This window comes from Rhinolophus hipposideros, assembly GCF_964194185.1.
Source record: "Rhinolophus hipposideros genome assembly, chromosome: 18".
Classification (NCBI taxonomy): domain Eukaryota; kingdom Metazoa; phylum Chordata; class Mammalia; order Chiroptera; family Rhinolophidae; genus Rhinolophus; species Rhinolophus hipposideros.
In genome coordinates this window covers 439,458-460,867 of record NC_138064.1, presented here as the reverse complement: position 1 = coordinate 460,867, position 21,410 = coordinate 439,458, and the positions used below count along the sequence as shown (strand labels likewise).

At 58.6% G+C, this 21,410-nt stretch overlaps 1 protein-coding gene across 10 annotated transcripts; it reads right to left on the bottom strand.

Moving 5' to 3' along the window:
* Positions 1–3,189: 3,189 nt before the first annotated feature.
* Positions 3,190–16,885, bottom strand: ZMIZ2 (zinc finger MIZ-type containing 2). 10 transcript variants are annotated; one of them, XM_081079238.1, is made up of 20 exons: positions 15,264–15,891; positions 14,680–14,808; positions 11,097–11,222; positions 10,845–10,959; positions 10,351–10,535; positions 10,009–10,198; positions 9,626–9,889; positions 9,351–9,482; positions 8,885–8,962; positions 8,519–8,687; positions 7,872–8,016; positions 7,573–7,783; positions 7,026–7,131; positions 6,724–6,872; positions 6,102–6,169; positions 5,767–5,835; positions 5,298–5,542; positions 4,872–5,038; positions 4,530–4,769; positions 3,190–3,855 (listed from the first exon to the last, which is right to left on the bottom strand). In XM_081079238.1, exons 3-20 carry the CDS (start codon positions 11,135–11,137, stop codon positions 3,748–3,750), a joined length of 2,682 nt encoding a protein of 893 aa, XP_080935364.1. In that variant the 5' UTR covers positions 11,138–11,222; positions 14,680–14,808; positions 15,264–15,891; the 3' UTR covers positions 3,190–3,747. The 10 variants fall into 10 exon arrangements, with proteins under 10 accessions (XP_080935364.1, XP_080935367.1, XP_080935365.1 ...); XM_081079241.1 differs by lacking the exons at positions 14,680–14,808; positions 15,264–15,891 and adding an exon at positions 16,586–16,885; XM_081079239.1 differs by lacking the exons at positions 14,680–14,808; positions 15,264–15,891 and adding an exon at positions 15,939–16,060.
* Positions 16,886–21,410: the final 4,525 nt, after the last annotated feature.

The following is a 21,410-nucleotide window of genomic DNA, read 5'->3' as shown; positions in this document are numbered from 1 at the left end:
TACAGTGAAGGAATAACCTGAGTCACCATACTCAGGCCGCTAAATCCTAAAATCAAGAAGGCGGGGCCTGAGGAAATGGTTCTGCTCTGGCTCGCCTGGGAACCTAACTGTGTGAACTGCTGGTCCTGTGCGGTGCCCGGATGTGCCTCAGACCTCCAGGATGGCCCCTAAGGCCTGACGACAAACAGAACATGCATGTATCCAGACCACCTGACGGCCAGAGGATCACCATCCGGGACAGTCCAGAGGCTACGGATGCCGAACTGAGTCTTCTCAAGAGTGTACTTCTTATTGTAAGAACGCCTAGCTTTTCTTTCTTCTTGGGAGCACTCTGGGTATCGGCTAGTTGTGTTTGGGTTTGCAAACCCTAAGACCACCTCCCAGCCCTGTGCCACATCTGAAGTCTCAGGACCCAGTGGCTGGTCTCTCCTAGACCCCTTATCTCATTCTGCCAGGAGTGGCTACAGTCCAGGGCAGGATTTATTCAAAACTCACAAAGAATTTCACAATGGCAACACCGGGCATTCCCCCAGCGCAGACCTTTCTGCATGAGGGTCCTGTGTGACTTCGAGTTACATCCCCAGGATGGGCGAAGAAAGCGAGTGGATGGTCAGTGCCTTTCTGTGCTGGGTCAATGAGAACGAGGGGACTCAGGTCTCCCTCCTATAGAAGAAGCTGGTCTGGAAGATGAAGCTGTGAGAGACACGGAAGGGTCATGCTGGAAGTGTGCCTGCTGGGTCCAGCTGTCCCCAAGGGCCCACTGGCCCTTCCTTTCCAACCTGGCTTCAAGTGGGCTGTTGTCACCTGCAACCTGAGTTGTGGCTGACACAGTATGCAAAGGGGTTCAGCAGAGTCCCCCCAGCCAGAAGAGTTGGGTGTTGGAAGCTGGGGCGGTTGTCAACTAACCCCAGCCCCCTGTCCCCCTGGTCATAACTGAGAACATACATGGACAAGTTACAATAAAATGAAAATAAAGTAGGGTCAGTTAGCAAAGGGGTGCAGACCTATGATTCTACTACATCAGATCCAAAGATGGGAACTTAGGCTCTAGTGACAGAGGCCGGAACGTGATGGCTGCGGGGAGAGGAGTGATGGAAATGTGTCTTCGTTGGGACGAAGGTGGATGACCTCAGAGAAGTCATTGAACTTAACATCTGTGCATTTCGCTACATGCTGACTTAAAAAAAACACAATAGATCAGGCAAGTGGCCAAGAAATCCCAACATAAAAGGCAAACTGAAAAAAGGAAAAAAAGGCATCCCAGGCCAGTCAACCAGTCCTTGATCCTGTCCCAAGACTTCTCTCTCCAATGACTGCCTTGACCACCTCCTCTCACTGACCACCTGTGGCAGGCAGGATGGGCTATCTCAATAGCCACCCAGGTGTGGCGGGTGGTGATGGGAGTGCTGCAGTGGGGGGGAGTCACAGGACAGAGGTGGGAGTCCAGAGCAGGAGCAGGTGGGGAATGGGCCCGTAAGCGCCAGGAGCTGCCAGATCAGAAGCCAGGACGTGTCCCCTTCAGTGTGTGTGTGGAAGAGAGAGTAGCGTCACTGTAATTCTCACAGTGTTCGTTAGAATTCACCCTAGCCACGGATCCTGGCCTTTTCTGTGCTGTTTGGTCACTGACTTCATCTCCTTACTCATGAGGTTCATTTGCTATTTCGTCTCGGGTCAGGTTGGGTAACTTGTGTGTCTAGGGATTTGTCCATCTAGGTTATCTGATTTATTGGCACACATTTATTGGCACAGTTCTGTAAGGTCGATAGTAACCTCCCCTTTATTTTAGGTTTGACTCACTTGTCTTCCTAGTCAATCTAACTGGAGGTCTGTTCATCGTTGTTTCTCACAGAAACATGTGCTTGTCGCCTCTCTCGTCTCTGCTTCCATCCTCGTCTCTCCTCCTGCTCTCCATGCACTCCTGCTTTCTCTAGTTCTTCTGGGAGTTGAGTTGAGGCCCCCCTCATGCAATTAAAGCTATAAATCTCCCTCACTTTCTTGCATCTTGTACATTTTGTATGTTGTTTTGTTTTCATTCAGCTTAGTGCCTTGTAATGTCACTTGTGATTTCTTCTGACCCGCTGCCTGTTGAGTGTTAATTGCCACACTCACGTGAATTTTCCTTGTCCTTCTATTACTGACTTCTAGCTTCACTCCACTGTGCTGTCTCACGATTTCAGTCTTTTTAGCTGCTTGGAACTTGTTTTGTGGCCTAACCGGTGGTCTATCCCAGAGAATGTCCCCTGCACTCTGAAACTGTGCAATCAGCTATTAAGTGTAGCTGGCGTTTTGGTTATTAATTGCCTAGTATGTGGTACACAAGAGTAAAACATGACCAACACTAAGGTGAAAACCCACGAAGCCACCACTCCCCTAGGGATCCGAATGCCACTAACACCTTCCCTCTCCCCCAGATACCCTGTCCATCCCCACGGGAAGCACAGCAGGAACCCGGTAGCAGCACGCACATCTGGCGGGTCTGGCGTGCAGCTTTAGAAAATGGTGTCTCCTGCAAGAGCTTCCATGCCCTCCTCCTCTGTCCCCATCGCTCGGGGTCCACGGGTTGTCAGGGCCGTGGTCCATCCCACTGCTGGCTGCCACGGCAGTCACCGCTCAGTCCTGTCCCTTGTGCCCCAGGACTGAGTAGCTTGCAGCCTTGCGCTCATCTCCCCATCTCTCTATTCCTCCCAGAAGCACCCCCAATGCAACAGGCTGGGAGAGCACTGACGCAGTGAGACCACACGTGGGAGGACCCGTTCTGCCTCCCGGGCAGAAAGGAGGGCGGGGCTTCCGGGCAAACCCAGCCTGCAGCTCAGGTGCCCCGCTCACGCAGTGCAGGGAATGTGGAGCTGGAAACACGGGCTGCACAGAGACAATCAGGGGACACACTGGGACCCCAAAATGCCACGGGCAACCTAGAGCTACCCGGACCGGGCACTTGCCTCCCCCACCAGAATACTGGAGAGGAAGATGGGGGCAGCCAGCACCACCGGCGGAGGGCCCCTCCCCCGGCTCCTGGTCGGCACGCCCACGCGACACGAAGTGGTGTCTCCCGGTGCGGCACCAATTCACAGAACAGTTCTCCAACCTAAGCCAATTTGGAAAATTCCAGGGAGAGGCAATGTACCGAGGGCGGGGCTGGCCCGGGTGCGGGCAAGGGGGCAGGGCGGCGCTCAAGGAGGACCGGGCGGCCACCGTGGGGAATCCTTTAATGGAGGGGGCAGGCGGGGCGTTGCCCACCAGGGGTGGCACGGGGTGGGTGGGTGGGAACACCGGACGAGGCTTTAAAATCGCTGCAGGGCTGACTGCACGTTTATAAGGGCACCCGGTTGGGGGGCGCCCGCGGGACCACCGCCCACGGCATCCGCTCCCAGCTGCGTGCTGCACCTCAGGCATCGCCCGCAGCCAGGGGAAAGGGGGACCCAGGGAGGCCGCAAGGGTTTTGGGGTCATCTGGACACACGGAGGTTCTAGGGGTCCGCAGGGCGGGCCGGGCTCTGAGGCGCAGGACGTGAGGATTCAGGTGAAGGTAACTGCAAGGTCAACGGCGGTGGAGGCGTGGCCCGGCCCAGAAGGGGCGGGGCGTGGACGAGGGCGGGGCCGGCGCCGCGGATGGGCTAGGGTGGGCTGGAGGTGGTCTCCCGAAAACCCCTCGCAGCCGCCAGCTGGGCGAGGGCAGGGCAGCTGCCCAGGTCCAGTCCCAGCCAGCGTAGGACAAGCGGCTCCAGGTGTGCCATGGGGCTGGGCAGGGTCAGTTGTTCTCGAAGAGAGACAGCAGGTCATCGTTGCTGTTCGCAGGGAGGTCAGGTGGGCCCAGGTAGGACAGCAGCTCATCAGGGTTGGTCAGTTCTGGGAGCAGCTGAGGACGATGAAGGAAACCGGCCTTGGACCTGCCTCACCCCGTGGGGCCACCCTGCCCCCACGTCCCAGCCAGATCCAGGGTTGGGTTGGGATGTGGAGCGCCCCTTCTCCCCACAGGCCTGGCGCCTGAGCCCCTCAGTCTGCAGGGGGAGCTCTCCCTGCAGAGGCAGCTCTGTGACCAGGAATCACTCATGCCAAGATGCCCAAGGTCAACATGGGACACGCAGCGCTCAGCTCAAGTGGGCTCCTGGTACACGGGAAGCACAAGACTGTAAGGACCCCAGCGTGTCAACAGGGCAATGTAGAAGGTGGGACCTCAGTCCCTAGTATTTTCTGCTTTAGGCAGAAAAGTTCATGTTTAACTTCAGTGAGTTTCGTCTATTATGGTCGAGGGCCGTCACCTGTCTTTTACGCACTGACTTCACACCTGAGTTGGACAGGTGACATCAGACCCTAAAGCTGGTATCGTCAGCTGTGAGCCCACTCTTCTTGGGGGCTCTGCACATGCCAACATGGCATCCAGGTCCCCAGAGCTCTCCCTTGGTCTGGAAGTCACTGAGGTGTCAGTGTTCTCCCTTTTATGGAACATGTGGACCCAGAGAGTACAGAAAAGCAGCCCCCTCCCCTTCCCCCACCCCCGCCAGGATCCATGGCAGGCGGCCTGGTACTCACGTCCAGGGCTGGTTCTGGGGCCTCCGCTGCCCCAGACAGGTGGGGGCCCATCACGCCTGTGGCAGCATTGAAGGCCAGCTCGCCAACCGGGCCTGAGCTCACCGGGCCCAGGGGCTGCCGGGATGCTGGGGGAGGGTTCGGATGGTGCAGCTGGGGCCCTGGGGGGCCTCCAAGGTTGGGGGTGTGCAGCCCGGGTGGCCCTGGGTTGTGGGCCAGGTCCAGGTGACCCGCTGATGCCATCTAAGGAGAGAAAGTTCTGGTAAAATGGCCCAGGGCTCCCTGGGGGAATCGCACCTTCACCCTCCCACCCCCCTCACCCCCACCCTTAAGCCTGGCACTGACCTGGCCTGGGAGGCAGGAAGCAGATTTCTCTGGCGTCAGCAGGCTGCTGGGAATGTCGGACTGGTAGGAGATGGGTGGCCCGGTGGTGAACTCGGAAAGGGTTGGGGTGCTAGCTGTGGTGGGTGGGAAGGCGTCAGGGAAGGTCCTGGGTCCCAGGAAGCTGGAACCTGAGAGAGGAGAGCCAGGTCCTAGATGGGGCCCCGAGGAGGGCAGGCTGGCCGCGCAAGGGCGGGACGGGACCGCTGCACTCACCCACAGGTGACACTGGATTTCACGTTAGTCACTACTCAGAAAAGGGCCCTTTTTCTCATTGCTGCTGGGGGAACTGGCCAGCTGACAACGCGCACAAGCCGTGAGGGGACAGAAGTAGGACCCGCTATACCTTCCTGGGATCAGATGGGGCCAGTTCCTAGACGCTGCACTCACCCTGGCTGGGGTAGTCGCTGGGGGCCGGGGCCGAGGTGGACTGCAAGGGAGTGAAGGGGGCGGACCCCGGACCCAGCGCTGCGATCATGTCCATCACGCTGGGCACGAGCGCGTGGGCGGGGCTCACGCTGCGGCAGCGCTTCAGCGCTGGCCCATCCGCCTCCTCCTTGACGTGCACGTCAGGCTTCACAGGCACTGGCTTCCAGCTGCACGTGGGGTCGATGGTGATCTCCTCGCAGTCGGAGCTGCGCAGGGGCAGAGGGCGGTCACCGCCCACCCTGCTGCCTCCCGGTCCCAGGGCAGTTTCTGGGCAGACCTTGCTCTCAAATGCACATGCCACGTGTCCGTGGGATGCCGGCCGGGTGGGAGGCGGATTCTGTCAGCAGCCTGGCACCGGGCCGCCCCACCTTCCCACCGCCCGGGCCGCCCGCTGCGAGCACAGACGCTGGGAAGCGGAGGGAAGGCTTACTTCTGGATGTACACAAGCACGCCCAGCATGTACTGGTCCACCTCCAGGCCCTCGAGCAGCGCAGGCTTGCTGTAGAAAGCAGAGGGTACGGCTCACGGCCTGGCCCAACCTCACCCGGGTACAGGCCTGCCACTTCCCAGACCCGCCACCCTGCACGAGGCCGCCCAGCGGGAGGTCACTGGTGTAAGGGGATCTGCGTGGAGATGCTGTGTGAGGTCTGGGCCCTGAGCTGCACCGCCCTAGTGTGTGCTGTGCCCGCCCCCTCCAGCTGACAGCCTCTGCGGCTGTGCCACTACCCCCAGCGCCCGCGTGGGGACTGTCCCTGAGACACTCACTTGCACACGGGGCACCTCCAGGTCCCCCGCTCACAGTTGAGCTGCAGGTAGGACTCCAGGTCGAAGCACTGTGGAGGGGACACCATTTCTCACACTGGCCTTGGGCAACCTGGCCACACCCTGCCACCCAGCTGTGCTTCCAGACGCAGGGCTCCTTTCCTGCGTGTCTGAGAAGCCAGGGGCACCAGGCTCTCACTATGCCGTTGTCCCAGTCGCCTGAGACAGGATAGCTATGCAGCCCTCACTGGGACTGGAACACCGTGGGGCCAAGGCAAGACTGGGCAGCTGTGCGGACAGGAGGGGCGGGGCACAGAGCCGTGTGCACGCTTCGGGGCCACCTGGGTGACTGGTGCACGCTGCTCCATAAACGGAACCTGTGTGATGCTCGTGGGGTGCAGCACACAGCACCCACGTTCTCAACGCCCGTCAAGGCCACGGCCTCGTGAGTGCAGCGAGGCTGCCATTCTTAGAATAAAGAGAAGCCCAGCCTGAGGGGGCAGCAGGTAGAGCCAGCAGGGGAGCCAGGTAACCCCTCACTTGCCTGCCACGCGGTACTCAGAGTGTCAGCTGCTAAAGACAGTTAGACAGAGGCCATTCTGGCAAAGCCTGTGGTGCCACCCACCTGTATGTGGCGACAGTCGTGGCCGCGGGCAGGGAGCTGGATCCTGCGGAAGGTGACGGGGCACTTGAGGGACACTTTGATGGCCGTCTGCTCCACGCCGTCCTCTCCATTGGGCCCGGGGATGGTGCCGCTGCTGAAGTTCCGTTTTACTGGTGTTGACAGGGAAAGGACTTGAATTCAGGGCCACCCACCGGGTCGCGACAGCTCCGAGGGGCCACCCAGAGCTGACCGCTGCCACCTGTCCCAGGGGAGACAGCATGATCCCACACGGGCCGTGGACCTAGGGAGCGGCGGCCACTCACTCTTGGTGACGCAGTGCTCGGCCGGCAGCAGACGCTTCTTCAGGAGGCCCTGCAGCACGGAGCGGACCGCCGGCCGGTGCACCAGCTGCAGCACAAACAGGTGGGACTGCAAGGGACGCATGGGTCAGTGGGGCGCAGGGCCAGGCCCGTCACGGCACAATTACTCAAGGCCCCCAGCCTGCCCACCGCTGTCTACACTGTGCACACTCGGTCCCAGGTGAGACCCAGACCCTAAGCCCCCGGAACTGCCTCAGGCTGCCCATCTGAGCACAGCTCTCTGGGTCCCGGTGCCGGCTGGAATCCGGTGACCTGACAAGCACCAGGCCAGCTGAGAACTCGGGGCTCCACGAGTGTCCTCCAGGGGAGCCGCGGCTCAGCTCGGCTTCTCTGTGATAACATGAATGTCAATCTAATGACCAGACCTAACAGAAAGCAGCGAGGGTGGCTTTAACTGGGTCCCTCTTCTCAAAGGGTCAGAGGCCGGACCGAGCAGGAGTCTCCTGCAGGAGAGAGGCCCACGCCTGTTTCTCGGGCGCCGCCCACTCACGCAGCAGCAGGCGGTGACGGTGATCTGGATGGTGTTGCGGCCCGGCTGGCACACGTGCTTCAGGTATAGGGGCTTGTGGGAGGTCTTGTTGTCCCCTCGCTCGATGGTGAGCGGGGTGGCGTTCACGCTGACCTGCACAGAGGCCGGCCAGTTGGTGTTCATCTGCCGGTCCTCGTGGTGGTAGCACTTGAACTGCAGCTCCAGGTCGGGCCTGAGAGGGAGGCCAGAGGCTAAGTGCCAGGCTGACCTCAGGGGCGGTGCGCGCGCGGCGGGTGTGACAGGCGGGCGGGCGTGCTCACCTGAGCATCAGCGTCTTGTAGACGGAGTCGCGTAGCTGGAAGGCGTGGTTGCTGACGGCCAGGTTGTGCTGCAGGCGGAAGGGCTCCAGGACCACCCCGTCCCGCACGGGGAAGGTCAGCCGCAGCTCGTCACAGGGGCTGCCGCCTGGGAGCAGGCTGCCGGTCAGCACCACCCGAAGCAGGGCAGCTCGAAAGGGCCCCAGGCAGGGCGGTGGCAAGGGGGCTGCAGCCACCAGGTTGGGTCCAGGGCACTACCACACCTGGGACCTTGGGCTCAGCCAACACATCTGACAGTAACACGATCTCCTGGCTCAGTGTCCCCTAAATTATGATCTGAGAACATGCCCCAACCCACAACGAAGTGCTTCTGGTGCTTTCGGTGGGGCAGCCGAGGGGGTGTCAACAGGCCACCTCCCATCACCCTGGTGCTCAACCTAGTGTTTTAGGACCCCAACTATCGGGTTTCTGAACCAGCAGTGGGCTTCAGGGCTCATGAGTCCAACCCCGGTTTTGTGTGCGTGGGCATTTTTCTAAAGAAGACCCACATCTGCAGCATCTGCAGAGAGGCCCATGGACAGACACGCAGATGAAGGACCCGCCCCATGTTCCCTGCAGGACTCTGGGCCCCAGGAGCAGGTGACACTCACCGGGGGGTGACGGGTGTAAGGAGCTCACGCTGGGCTTGAGATCAGGCAGGAAGGGAGACTTGACCTCCTGGCTGGTAGACATGTAGGGGACGCCGCTGCCGGGGGTCATGGGTGGCGTGGGGCTCCCTGGCAGTGGGGAGCTGGGGTAGCCAGGGATGGAGCGGGTGGGCTGTGGGTTCGAGCAAACAGTCAAGGAGGAATGATGGGGCTAGAGTGTTTCTGAGCACCCACTGGGAATGATCAGAACAGCAGTGGGCAGGGGCAGCCAAAGGGTGCCCAACTGGGTGCCCATACTTCCTCTTACCTGGGCGCCCTCTCCACACACCCACCCCGGGAGCCTCCCACCCTGTGCCCAGCTTCCCGTACCCCACTCAGGCCAGGCTGGCTGTAGCTGAGGCTCCCCCCGCTGAAGCCGGCGCCCTGCCCGGTGAACTGCTCGGTGGGCTGCAGGAGAGAAAGCTGCGTGTGCCTGGGGCTCCGGCCGGGCCCTGGACTTGACCCTAGAAAAGGGTGAGGGGCAGGGAGCCCAACCACACACATGTGCCCTGGCCTTTATTTTCTTCTTTTGATGCTTCTGCTTTCCAAAATGCATAGGGAGCATGTAGTGATTTCATAATTTAAGAATCACCACTACGGAACAAGGTGACCCCACGTTAGAACAGCTGACCGGGAAGCTACTGAGGGCTGCACTCTCACCGAGGGTCCCTTCAGGACGAGGGCCCCTCCCAGAGCCGCCCGCACTACTCAGGACCCCCGTGAAGCCCCTGGTCGTCTGTGTCCCAGTGTCTGGTGGGGGCGGCCGCAGGCCCTGGAGGAGCTGGCCCTACCTTACCTTGTAGTGCAGTCCCGGGGGACCAGAGGTGGACAGGGACAGCCTGTGACCAGGATAGGAGGAGGGGGCAGGGGACGGCCCGGGGCCAGGTGCGTACTGGCCTCCTGGCAGGTACTGCTGCCCTGGGTACACCTGAAATATGAAAGAGGCAAACGCCCGTGGAGGGACAGGCATCAGGCCAGCAGTGCCTCCATTGGCCGGCGTGTCCTCGCACATGCAGACTTGGACCTCCCAGTGGCTCTGGGTGGCGCTCAGAGCAAGGACCCGACACTCACCTCGCTGGAGTAGGCTCTCTTGACCCCCTGTCGGGGCAGCGGCTGGGCCTGGGGGGGTCCAGGGTACCCATGCTGGGGCAGGCGCTGCCCTGCATAAAAGGGTGCCATGCCGGCCACCCGAGCGGGGCTCATGCCCGCGGAGCTCATGCCAGAAGGGCCCATCAGCCCTCCCACGCTGGCAGGGTTCATGCTGCTGGGGACGCTGGGCCCCCGAGGGCCTCCATGCTGCAGGAACTGGCTGTTAAAAGGCTGTGCAGCCCCCACCTATGAAGAGAAGAGAGGGGCCCTCGAAGCGTGCCCCTCAGCACCTCGCTCCTGCCCGCCCACGCCCCTTTTGCCCCCCACAGCCTGAGCATGGCTGGCCGCAGTGCCCGTGGCCTCACCGCTCCGTACTGGCCCAGCTCCTGGCCCTGCTTCTCCTGCAGGGCGGCCACAGTGGCCGTGGCGGTGGCTGTGGCGGTAGCAGCGGCGGCAGCCACGGCAGCAGCAGCCGCCGCTTGAGTGAAGTCCGTGGAGGGTCGTGCGGTGTGTGAGGGGAGGCCCAGGCCCCCCGGCCCCCCGGGGCCGCCATACCTGCAGGAGGCAAGGTGGCCCTGCTCTGAGGTGCTCCCCCAGGCTGTCCTTCCCCAGACTGTGGGAGCCAGCACGTCCAGATCACTGCCACAGCTCCCAGGGGCCCTCCCTGAGCTCCCCAGCACACCTGCCAGGTGAGGGGTCCCGCTTACCCGGTGGCGAAGCCCCCGCGGCCATACACCCCCTGCTGCACGTAGCCCTTGCTGGTGCCGCCTTCACCAAATGCTGGCTGTCCCAGGCACTGAGGGGAGCTCAAGGCCGAGCTGCCGCCCGCCATGCCAGGCATTGTGGAGCTGCCTGGGGGGCTCCCTGCAGGGCCCATGGGGTTCCCCAAAACCTGCGAGGAAGCAAGAATCACCAAAGGGAACCATGCAAACAACTTGTTTCAAAAGGTGGCTCTTAAGTGCTGGAAAGGAGAGGCCTGGCAGGTAAGATAGCGGGCACAGGGCAGGAGCATAGGGAGAGGGAGGGGCCTGGCAGGGAAGCGGCTCACAGGTGGGAGTGGAGGCCAGGTGAATACAGCAATGAATCCAAGCCTCGTGTGGAGGGAGAACTACTCTCCAGGGACCTGGATACCAGGAAGCTGTGACTGCTTTCCCTCTGAGGCCTGTGCTGGGCTCTGGCGGCTTTCTGGGTGTGGGCTCACCTGGCTTTGTGCCGCGCTGCCCACTCCCCACACGGTCGTGACCACGGACAGCGATCCTGCGGGCTGAGTGGCAGTCTGTTGCCAAGGCACGGCCTCATAAGCAAAGGGACCATCACTGCAAGGAGAGAGGTGGCAGGGGGCCTGATCACGAGGCCTGGGAAGACGTGAAGGCTGGGAGCAGAGGGGTCCGCTCTGCCACCCCACCCACATCACTGTGGCCCGAGAGGGGAGGGCAGCAGGAGCCCCACTCACCCATGTGGCGCAGGGGGCAGGGCAGGTTTCATGGGGTTCATTGGCTTGGGAGCAGCCAGAAGGCCAGGTCTGTGGGTGGCAGGAAGTAGCCCTCCCGGGAGTTGCCGTGGGCCTCAGCTGCTCTGGCTGCCAGGATGGTGGAAGAAGGATGGCGTCAGTGAGGTGCAATGGGAACCCTGTCTGCGCCCCCACACCCGCCCTGCCCTCCTCTGCTTCTACTGATGGAGGGTGGGGCAGCTGAGACTGGGGTCCTGGGGAGAGGGGGACTCAGGGCAGCCTTCCATTGCCTCACCCCAGTCTACCCATCCCCCAAAACCAGCCCAAAGCCAGCATTAATGCTTTCTGTCAGGCCCTGCCCTCTGGAGCCCCTAGAATGGCTCTGGAAACAGGCTTTCGAATCCCAAATACTTCCCACACGAAGACCTGGATAATCACAAAAGCCAGGGACATCTAGAGCCCTGTGAAGGCCGGCGAGGAGGACGGGCCTGGAGCGTGGGGTGGGGCCAGCAGGAGGTGGCTTTGAGGCCAGGAAGGCACACTGCCCCGAGTTCCCAACAGGACAGGGCTACGCACACAGCACCATGTGTGGGGGGTCAGTGAGCACCCAGGGACGTGGCCAGGGGCCAGTAGGGACATGGCAGCAGTGACCGGCGCATGCAAGTGGGTCCCGTGTGCCAGTGTGGGCCCTTCCTCCTCCTGGGCTGGCTGGCTGGCCTTCCAGGCTGCCAGCAACACCGACACCACCACAAGCCAGCCCTTCACGGACAGGCTTGGGGCTCTTGCAGGCTCCCAAGGCCACCTTCCACGCCTACTGCCTGACCTAACCAGAGGCGTGCTGGCTGTGGTTCTCAGGAGGTCCCCTGGGGGTCCCTCTTGGGGTTGAGGGTCATGCCTTTTACTTTTTAGGGCTGCAAGGCCTCACACACAGACAGGCCTCCTGGGATGTGCTCCAGCACTCCTGGTGCCTCCCCCAGGCCCAAGAGCAAGAAGATGGCCCCAGCACCCACCCAACCCCAAGGCTCACATTCCTGAGTGCTGACAGGCAGCCGAGGGAGGCAGGGTTACCATCCTGTCCTCTGCAGAGTCCTGAAAGCACGCAGGTAAGGGCTACAGTGGTGGTGGGAGGGGTGGGGGGGCTCTGCCTTGGGAGCATGTAGCCCTCACTGGCTCATCCCCCCAGAACAGGAGGGGGGAAGGTGACCAATTAGGAGTGATGGAGAGGGAGGCCATGGGCTGCCTGCCCCCCTCACGCTGGCCCTACCACGTCCCAGAGGAGTCAGGCCCCAGGCGCAGTCTTCCCCACTCCAGTGCGAATCCCACTCAGGAGCAGAGGCCAGAAACAGCGCAGGTGCTGGTCCAGAAGGCTCAGGGGCTCCTGGACCAGCAGACACAGGACCGAGAGCCAAGATCGCCCAGCCAGACAGGGGAAGGCTGGCGGCCCCAATACCCGCTGCCCGACGCTGGGTGGGTGACACTGGAGGTGGGTGGAGACCTGTCAACAGCCAGAAACTCCTCAGGCCTGCTGGGGGCGGGGGGCTGGAGCAGCATGCAGGGTTTTCAGAACTTAGGGTGTTGGTGGCTAACAGACTGCTGTGTTGGTGACGGACAGAACACAGAACGCCAAACAAACCCAGCTGATTCCTGACAAAGGTGTACAAACCGCACTGGGGGAAGGACGACATTCCCACACGTGGTGCTGGGGCAGCTGGACAGCCAGCCACAGGCAAGACCTAAACCTCAGCCTCCCAGAAATCAGCTCGCAATGTGTCACAGAAGGAATGCACAGCACAACACAAGAAAACCTTCAGGGAGGTGCGGACTTCTTAAGGAGCGAGGGCTAAGGAAAGGGTTCTTGGATAGGACAGCAAAAGCACAAGCCATAAAAGGAAAACCTGAAAACTTTTGCTCCGTGAAAGACACTACTAAGATGAAAAAACAAGCTATAGGCTGGGAGAAATATTTGCAAACCACGTTCCTGACAAGACTGGTATCTGGAATGTATACTAAAAAAAAGTCCAGTTAGGAAATGGGCAAAGGACATGAAGAGACATTTCACCAAGGAGGTCGTGCAGGTGGCAGACGAGCCCAGGAGATGCCACTCAGCATCGCGGGCCATGCGGAAATGGACATGAAAACCATGTGCGACATCACTGCACACCTACCCGAGGGGGTGAGGTACGAAGCAGGGACACTGGATCCCTCCCGCACTGTGGGTGGGAGTGAGACGGTGCAGCCCCTCTGGAAAAGTCAGCGCTGCTTCTAAACCTGAGCCTGTGGCTGCCTCTTGCCCAGCAACTCACTCTTGAACATTCATCTTCAAGGACTGTAAACATGTTCATTTCTACGTGAATGTTCATGGCAGTTGTACTCCTAACTGCCTGGAGGACATGGGAACCCACATGTCCTCCAGGGGTCAAGGTCACCCAAGTGTGGAGCACACGTGGCCTAAAGCATAAAAAAAGTGAGCTGGTGCAGGCGTCAGCCTGAGGGACTCTCCAGAGAAACATGCTACGTGGAAAAAGCCAGTACCCAAAGGCTACACACTGTACGATTCCCTTTATGTAACATTCCTAAAGTGAAGAAATTATAGAAATGGAGAACAGACAGTGGTTGACAGGGGTTGACGGGGAATGGGCAGGAAAGAATTATCTGTCCTGTCGCCTCATCCCCAGGCATCCTGCTGTGACACTGTACTACAGTTTTGCAAGATGTTACCGCGGGAGACCCAGGCAAAGAACACACCGGGTGTTATTTCTTGTAACTGCCCATGCATGAATCTAGAATTCTCACAAATAAAAACTGAGTTAAAAAACCACCAGCACCATCAGCCCGCTCTCTCCAGAGATGCCCATGACACTCCCTTCCCACCTCGGAGCTGGCTGGTTTGGCCAGGCAGGGACGAGCAGGAGGCTGACTCCCAGGGCAGAGCTCTTCCATTCCGGGCCAGCACCAGAACCTCAAGGACGGCTGGGAGGAGACAGGGCAGGTGCAGGTGGCCCCTACACCACGTGAGTCTGGGGAATTCCGCCCCCAGGCCTCTCTGCTGTGGACCAGACCACAGACATTTCCAGTTCCCCCAGAGCTTACTCCGTGGGGGTGGTGATTTCCTGTCTGCACAGCTCCTGAACTAGGTCTGCTCTCCTCCCTGAGAAGACCTGCACTCCCCAGGTACCCTGCAGGTCCCCTCAGGCAGGGAGAGGTGGGCTTTGAGCACAGATCCTCCTCCCTTCTCCTTCCTGGAAGCAGAGCTGCAAACCAGTCCCTGAAGGAGCCCCTGCGAAGGAGTGGGCAGGCCCGTGCCTGCCTGGACCAATTCCAGCTGGAAGCCAGGACCCCTTGGCAGAACCGCCCTGGCACTAGGTCAGTCTACGAGGCCACAGGGCTTTCTGGGATCAGGTCACACCTTCCTGCAGAAAAAACTAAAGACAACTCACTACCTAGGCCTCTCTTCTCCAGAACCTCCGAGCAGCTGCACTCCAGTCTCCTGCATGCCAACCAAAGACACGGCCCCTAATGTGGGTCCACCCTTTACCGCCTCCACTCCGTCCCCCTGCCTGGTCACCCAGGAGCAGCATGACCTGACCTCACGAAGGCAGTGCGTCTCCTCCTCACAGGGCAGGATTCACTGCCTCCAGCATGAGCAGGCTACTCCAGAGGGACGCGAGTCAACTGGGAAGGCCACGAAGGTGGCTGCAAGTCCTGTCCCCACTACCTGCAAAGCACAGCATTGCTGGAGCTCATCTAGAATGCCCGGGACCGAGCGTTCATGAGTGCCCTGCGTGTGGGACATCTCAGACGCTGGCTAAAGAGTTTGCTACTCTGAGCCTCAGTTTATATGTAAAATGGGTCCGTGGTGGCCAGCCTAGGGCTGAGAAGAGGGGAGGGCATGTGACCACCTTTATGTCACCAGCGCTGGATCCTGTCTTGGTCACAGGTGCTAGTGGACACTCCACGGGGAGGCCTGACCTCCAGTGACTGAGCCAGCGACCTGGAGTCCCCCCAGGAAGTCCTGCCGGTCCCTCAGGAGTGACTCTGAACGTGTAGTCCGCCATCTCACCTTCCTCTTTCCTGAGTCCTGTCCAGCGTGTAGCCATTCCCTGAGTGTGACGAGTCCCCACCACAAGGACCCACTGGCGGAGGGTAGGATTCCCTCACTCATCCCGTTACCTCTCTCAAGCTTCTTCCGGGGAGGCCCTCTGTGTGGCAGGCCCGAGTCGGGGGCGTGTGCTCTCCTAGCCGACCCATCCCGTCTTATGCACTGAGTGACATGTTCTGTACACGTCCCTGTGAAACCTCTGCGATAACAGACGCCTCCCAGACATCACACCGGTGTCCTGCAACTCCGGGGGTGAGGGCGTGGGGCACGGTGGGCGTGCGGGTCACGGCAGCAGGGGCACTGGGGCCGGGGGGGCGAGTCACAGGGGCCGGGGCAGGACGCCTCCTGCCTGGGCCGCAGCGCGCCCCGCGTGGCAAGGGGTGAGCCCAGGGCCGCGGCTGGGGCGGCACGGGCAGCGTCGCCGGGCCGGAGAGCACCTCGGCGGGCCCCGTCCCCGCGCCGCTGGGCGCGCACGGCCCGAGGGGAGCGCGGCACAGCGCGCAGTGGCGGCCGCCGGGCGGGTCGGCGAGGCCGGGCGGCCCCCGCACACCCCGGGCGCCGGGCCGGCTTCCGGCCGCCACAACAAAGGCTCAGGTGAGGGTCGCCCGCGCGCACGAGCCGGCCGCCCGGGACCACGACGCACGCGCGGCAGGCCGGCTCCGGGGGCCGCAGAGGCGCCGCACCTGCCGCCCAGCACCTGCCGCACCTGCCGCGCCGCCGCCCGCACCTGCTCGCGGCCCGCTCACCTCCGCGCGGCCCCGCCCGGCCCCTCGCCGCCGCGGCCCCCGGCCCGCACCGCTCCATGCGCTCAGCCCGCCCTGCGCGCCGCCGGCCGCCCCCGGGCCGCCGCCGCCCGCGCCATCGCGCCGCCGCCGCTCCCAGGGCACAATGGAGCCGCCGCGCCGCTCATGCATATGCATGACGCCGCGCGGCCCCGCCCCCAGGCCTGAGCAGTGGAGCCCCGAGCCGGCGCTCCGCGGAGCGGCCCGGGGCCAGGCGGCGGACGGCGCCGGCGACGGGACAGCGGCCGGGCGGGCGGCCGGGCGGCCGGGCGGGCGGGCCGGGGGCGACTTGAGCCGCCGCCCCCTCCACACCTTTCGGAACGCAGTGTCCACGGAGCCACCCGCGCTTCCTTCTCGCTCTCCCCTGGGGCGGGGTTGGGGGCGGGGCCAGGGCGGAGGAGGCGGGGCCTGCCTGCGCGGCCGGGGCTGGAGGAGGGACCAGGTGGGGCAGGACCGGCGGCGAGGGGCGGGGCCTGTCGGGAGAGGCGGGGAGAGGGGCGGGGCGGGAGGAGGGGAGGGGGCCTGGGCGAGGTGGGGAGGGCAGGGCGAGGTGACCGGGTGACAGCGGGTGACTTCTGGGAGTGGTCTTGCAGGGAACCACTGGAACCTACCGAGTCTCTTTGCTCGCTGCTCTTGGCTTCCCAGAGCCGCCTCCGCAGAAACGGTCTCGACCTCCCGCGGTTGAAGCAGCCTCTCTTTGATCAGTTCGCACCTTCCAAATGCTGTTACTACCTTTTAAGTCATTCTCCACTGTTTCCTGCCCTCCTTTAGTGTCGTGAGTGGGAGGCGGCTATCACAGCAGCAGACGCACACACATTTGTGTCCTTCCACAACGTCAGCCTGTGTTAGAAAACAGCCATGGACCTCGTCCTACCGACTGGGGCATTACCGAGGATGGGGCCAGAGCGTAGTCTCCAGCAGTGGCGGGAGAGCGGTGTCACACAGGAGGGTCACCCAGGTCTGCACGCGACAGGGTGAGGCGCCCCGAGGCGAACAGGAAGAAGGCTAAGAGAGAGTCCGGTGCGACGCCCTTCGGTGACGGGGTGCACAGCGTCGGGCGTCGGGCCGGCGGGGAGAGGGTCGGGAGGCGAGGCTTGGAGCGCTCCATGTGGGTGGGATGGGTGCAGGTGCGGCTGACAGCGCGTCAGCTGAGGCCTGGGCCCGAGACAGCCGAGAGCTCCGATCTTCTTCTGCGCGAGCGTCTGATACAGCGTCCAGGGGGTCACACTCCACCCTGCGTCTGGAGCGACCTGCTTAGGGCGTTCACTGGGTATGCCTTTCACAGGATGCTTTGTGACTGACATAACTAACTGTCACACTCAGAATCAGTGCTCCACACATTTAAGAAGACCACATTCTCTTGTGATTACCCACCATTTTTTGTGTTAAAATACACATAAAATTCACCACCTCAACCATTTTTAAGCACATTTCAGTGGCATTAAGCATACTCACATTGGTGCAGCCATCACACATCCATCCACAGAATTCCGGTCATCCTGCAAAGCCAATATCCTGCCCCCATCAAACACTGACCGCCCCGCCCCTCTCCCAGCCCTTCGCACCACCCTCTGCTTTCTATCTCTATGAATCTGACAATTCCAGGGACCTCGCTCATGTAAGTGGAATCATTCAGTATTTGTCCGTTTGTGTCTGGCTTATGTTCTCAAGGTTCATCCAAGTTGTAGCAAGTGTTAGATTTCCTTCCTTTTTAAGGCTAAATAATATTCCATCGTATGTACACACCATATTTTATCCGTTCATCTGTCCACAAATGCCCCACAATTAATTTTTGATGTTGCTGAAATTTCTCCCCTCCAGGCTGTCTGAATGAACTCCATACTCTGTTTCTTTTGAGAACCATTAATTCATGGAACAAATATGGTGGGCCTGCTGTGTGCCAGGCATACTGAGAAAATGGAAGTAATAGGGGAGGACTTCCACAGATGCCATGACCCATGCCCCCTGCCAAGCTGCACCTGCGCCCAATCACAGCCTGCCCTGCCTCCGCCCGCCCGGCCCCACTGTCTGTCTCCAGTCTTTGCTCCATGCACCAGGACAATGATGGCACCCAAGGACATGTCTGGGTCCTAGTCCCAGAGCCTGTGAATGTCACCTGTATGGAAAAAGATGTGGCTAAGAACAGTGAGGGGAGAAGGTTATTCTGTACTATCCTGGTGGGTCCTGAAGGCATCAGGGAGAGGCCTGGGGACTTTGAGAAAGACACACAGGCAGCGATGTGATGAGGAGGCAGAGACTGGAGTGATGCAGGCCCCAGACCAGGAAGCTGGACGTGTAAGGGTCCTGCCCTGAAGCCCCCAGAGGGAGCGTGGCCCTGCCCACGCCTCGATTTCGGACGTCTGGCTTCCAGACTGTGAGAGAACAGGTTTCAATTGTTTTTTTTTGTTGTTGTTGTTTTTTTGTTTGTTTTTTTGTTTGTCATTTATTCTGTTCTTTATTTTATTTTATTTTTTTTTTTACAGCTCATCTTCTAACTTTATTTTATTTTTTTTTATAGTTTTATTTTTGGTTTCAATTGTTTGAAGCTGCGCAGTCCGTGGTCCTCTGTTGAGGCCACCCTGGGACGCTCACATACTCCTGCACTTGTTCCCTCTGGTTCTCGCTGGGGCCACTGTCTCCTGTCCGCATCAGGTCCATCTGCGTCTCCACCTGAAAGTGGTGACCAGACCACCCTTCTGGGACGTCCCATCTCCCTGGAGCCACCTCCCCGTTCTCTGGACTCGCTGATCCTCCGCCTCCTCCCCGCACACCCTGCTTAGCCTGTGCTCACCAATGGCGCCTTCTCACGGGGCTGTCCTCCCTTTCCCTGCCCAGAGAAGCTGCCACCCCAGGCTCAGTCCTGGGGGCCGTCCTGTCTCCCACACTGTCTCTGCAGTGGCTCGTGTGGCTCTTAGCTCTGTCTATGTGAAAAGGACTCTCACGCAGTACCTGCCTCCCTCACCCCCTGAACCTGGCTGACCTGACAGGTCCACTTCTCTTTCTGATACCAATCTCCACATGTCCAAAATGGAGCCTCCCACCCCACAAGATGGCAGCTCCTGCAGATTCTTCTCTGCACAGCCAGCCCTGCTGGCTCTCTCTTTGTTCTCAGTAACATCGTAATTGAGGTACAATTGACGTTCCACACAATTCACCTGTATGAAGTGTACCGTTCAGTGGTGGTGTGTGTATTCAGAGCTGTGTAACTGCCACCACAACCATCTTGAGAACATTTTCACCTCTCCTAGAAATGACACAGGCATCAGCAGTCACCCCCCGACCCCCACCCCAGCCCCCGGAAACACTCATCTCCTTTCTGTCCCCATGCATTTGCCGACTTTGGACATTTCCTGTGTCTGAAATCAGACAGTATATGGCCTTTTATATCTAGTTGCCTTCACTCATCTTTTCAAGGTCCCTCCATGTTGCAGCAGGTGTCAGTGCTTCATTCCTTTTCCACGGCCGAGTAATATTTCACAGCAGGCAGAATATATGTTTTAACAACCATCAGGTGATGGACATTTGGTTTATTTCCACTTCTTGGCTGCTGTGAATGTTCACGTGCAAGTTTCTGTGCCAGCATGTTTTCATGCCTCTGGGTCTGTACCTAACAGCGTACTTGCTGGGTCACAACATAACTCGATATTAAACCTTTGAGGCACCTCCACCCCATTTTCCACAGCGGCTGCAGCATTTCACACTCCCACCAACAGTGCAAGAGGCTTCCAACATCTCCACATCCTGTGTCTTCATTATAGTTGTGTAGTGAGTGTGATCTGTCTCATGGTGGTTCTGACTTGCACTTTACTCCTGGCGCTAATGATGTTGAGTGTCTTTTCTTGTGTCTGTCAGCTGTTTGTGTATTTTAATGGAGTTAGTTGTGTTTTTATTATTTGGTTGTAGGAATTCTTTACATATTCCACACACAAGTCTCTTATCAGATATATGATTTGTAAATATTTCCTCTAATTCTGTGGGTTGTCTTTTCACTTCTTTTTATTAAAAAAAATTTAAAAAATTTTTATTGGGGGATATTGAGGAACAGTGTCTTTCTCCAGGTCCCATCAGCTCCAAGTCAAGTTGTCCTTCAATCTAGTTGTGGAGGGCGCAGCTCAGCTCCAAGTCCAGTCGCCGTTTTCAATCTTAGTTGCAGGGGACACAGCCCATCATCCCATGTGGGAATTGAACCAGCAACCTTGTTGTTCAGAGCTCGCGCTCTAACCAACTGAGCCATCCGGCCATCCTCATTTTTTTAATGGTGTCTCTGACTCACAAAATCTTTAACTTTTATGAAGTCCGATTCATATATATGATCATTTGTTACTTATGCTTTTCATGTCATATGTAAGAAACTATTGCCTAATCAAGGGTCACAAAGATTTATCCCTGTGTTTTCTTCTAACAGTTTTGTAATTTTAGCACTTAGATTTAGGTCTTTGATTCAATGAGTTGATTTTTGTATGTACAGTGTAAGCTATGGGTTCAATTTTGTTATTTTTCATATGCATATCCAGTTGTCCCAGTATCATTTCAAGACAAGACTACATAGCTTTGTCGAAAATCACTTCATCAGAATATAACATGGTTTATTTCTGGACTCAGTTTTACTCCTTGATCTACACGTCTGTCCTATGCCAATCACTGTAACTTTGTAGTAAGTTTTGAAACTGGGAAGTGTGCATCCTCTTACTCTGTTTTCCTTTTTCCAAGATTGTTTCGGATAGTCTGAGTCCCTTGAATTTCCATATGACCTTTAGGATCAGCTTGTCAATTTCTGCAAAAAAAAACCACCCTGGGATTTTGATAGGGATCATGTTGAATCTGGAGATTAATTTGAAAGTGATGCCATCTCAATGATATTAAGAACATGGGATGTCTTCCCATTTATTTAGGTGTTCTTTAATTTTTTTCAACAATAGATTATAGTTTTCCATGTATAAGTTTTGCACTTTTGTTAACCTTATTCATAAGCATTTTATTACTTTTGATGCTATTGTAGATGAAATCTTTCTTGATTTCATTTTGTTTTTTCATTGCTACTATATATAAGGACAATCGATTATTTTATTTATTTTTTTAAAGATTTTTTATTGGGGAAGGGGAACAATACTTTATTGGGGAACAGTGTGTACTTCCAGGAATTTTTTTCCAAGTAAAGTTGTTATCCTTTCAGTCTTAGTTGTGGAGGGCGCAGCTCAGCTCTAGGTCCAGTTGCCGTTTCTAGTTGCAGGGGGCACAGCCCACCATCCCTTGTGGGAGTCAAACCGGCAACCTTGTGGTTGAGAGCCCACTGGCCCATGTGGGAAACATGGACAAAACAACATAATGATTAGACATTTATACACCTCACAAAGCGATCATCCCAACTAGTCTACTACCCATCTGATACTACGTAGTTGTTACGATACCAATGACTATATTCCCTATGCTGTACTT

Coding starts and splice junctions, on each gene's coding strand:
- ZMIZ2 (XM_081079241.1), bottom strand. CDS start 11,137: ATGAACCCCATGAAACCTGCCCTGCCCCCTGCGCCACATGG. Junction 8,688..8,884: donor GCCAGCCTGGCCTGAGTGGG/GTACGGGAAGCT, acceptor TCGAACCCACAG/CCCACCCGCTCCATCCCTGG. Junction 6,170..6,723: donor ACGACTGTCGCCACATACAG/GTGGGTGGCACC, acceptor TCCCCTCCACAG/TGCTTCGACCTGGAGTCCTA.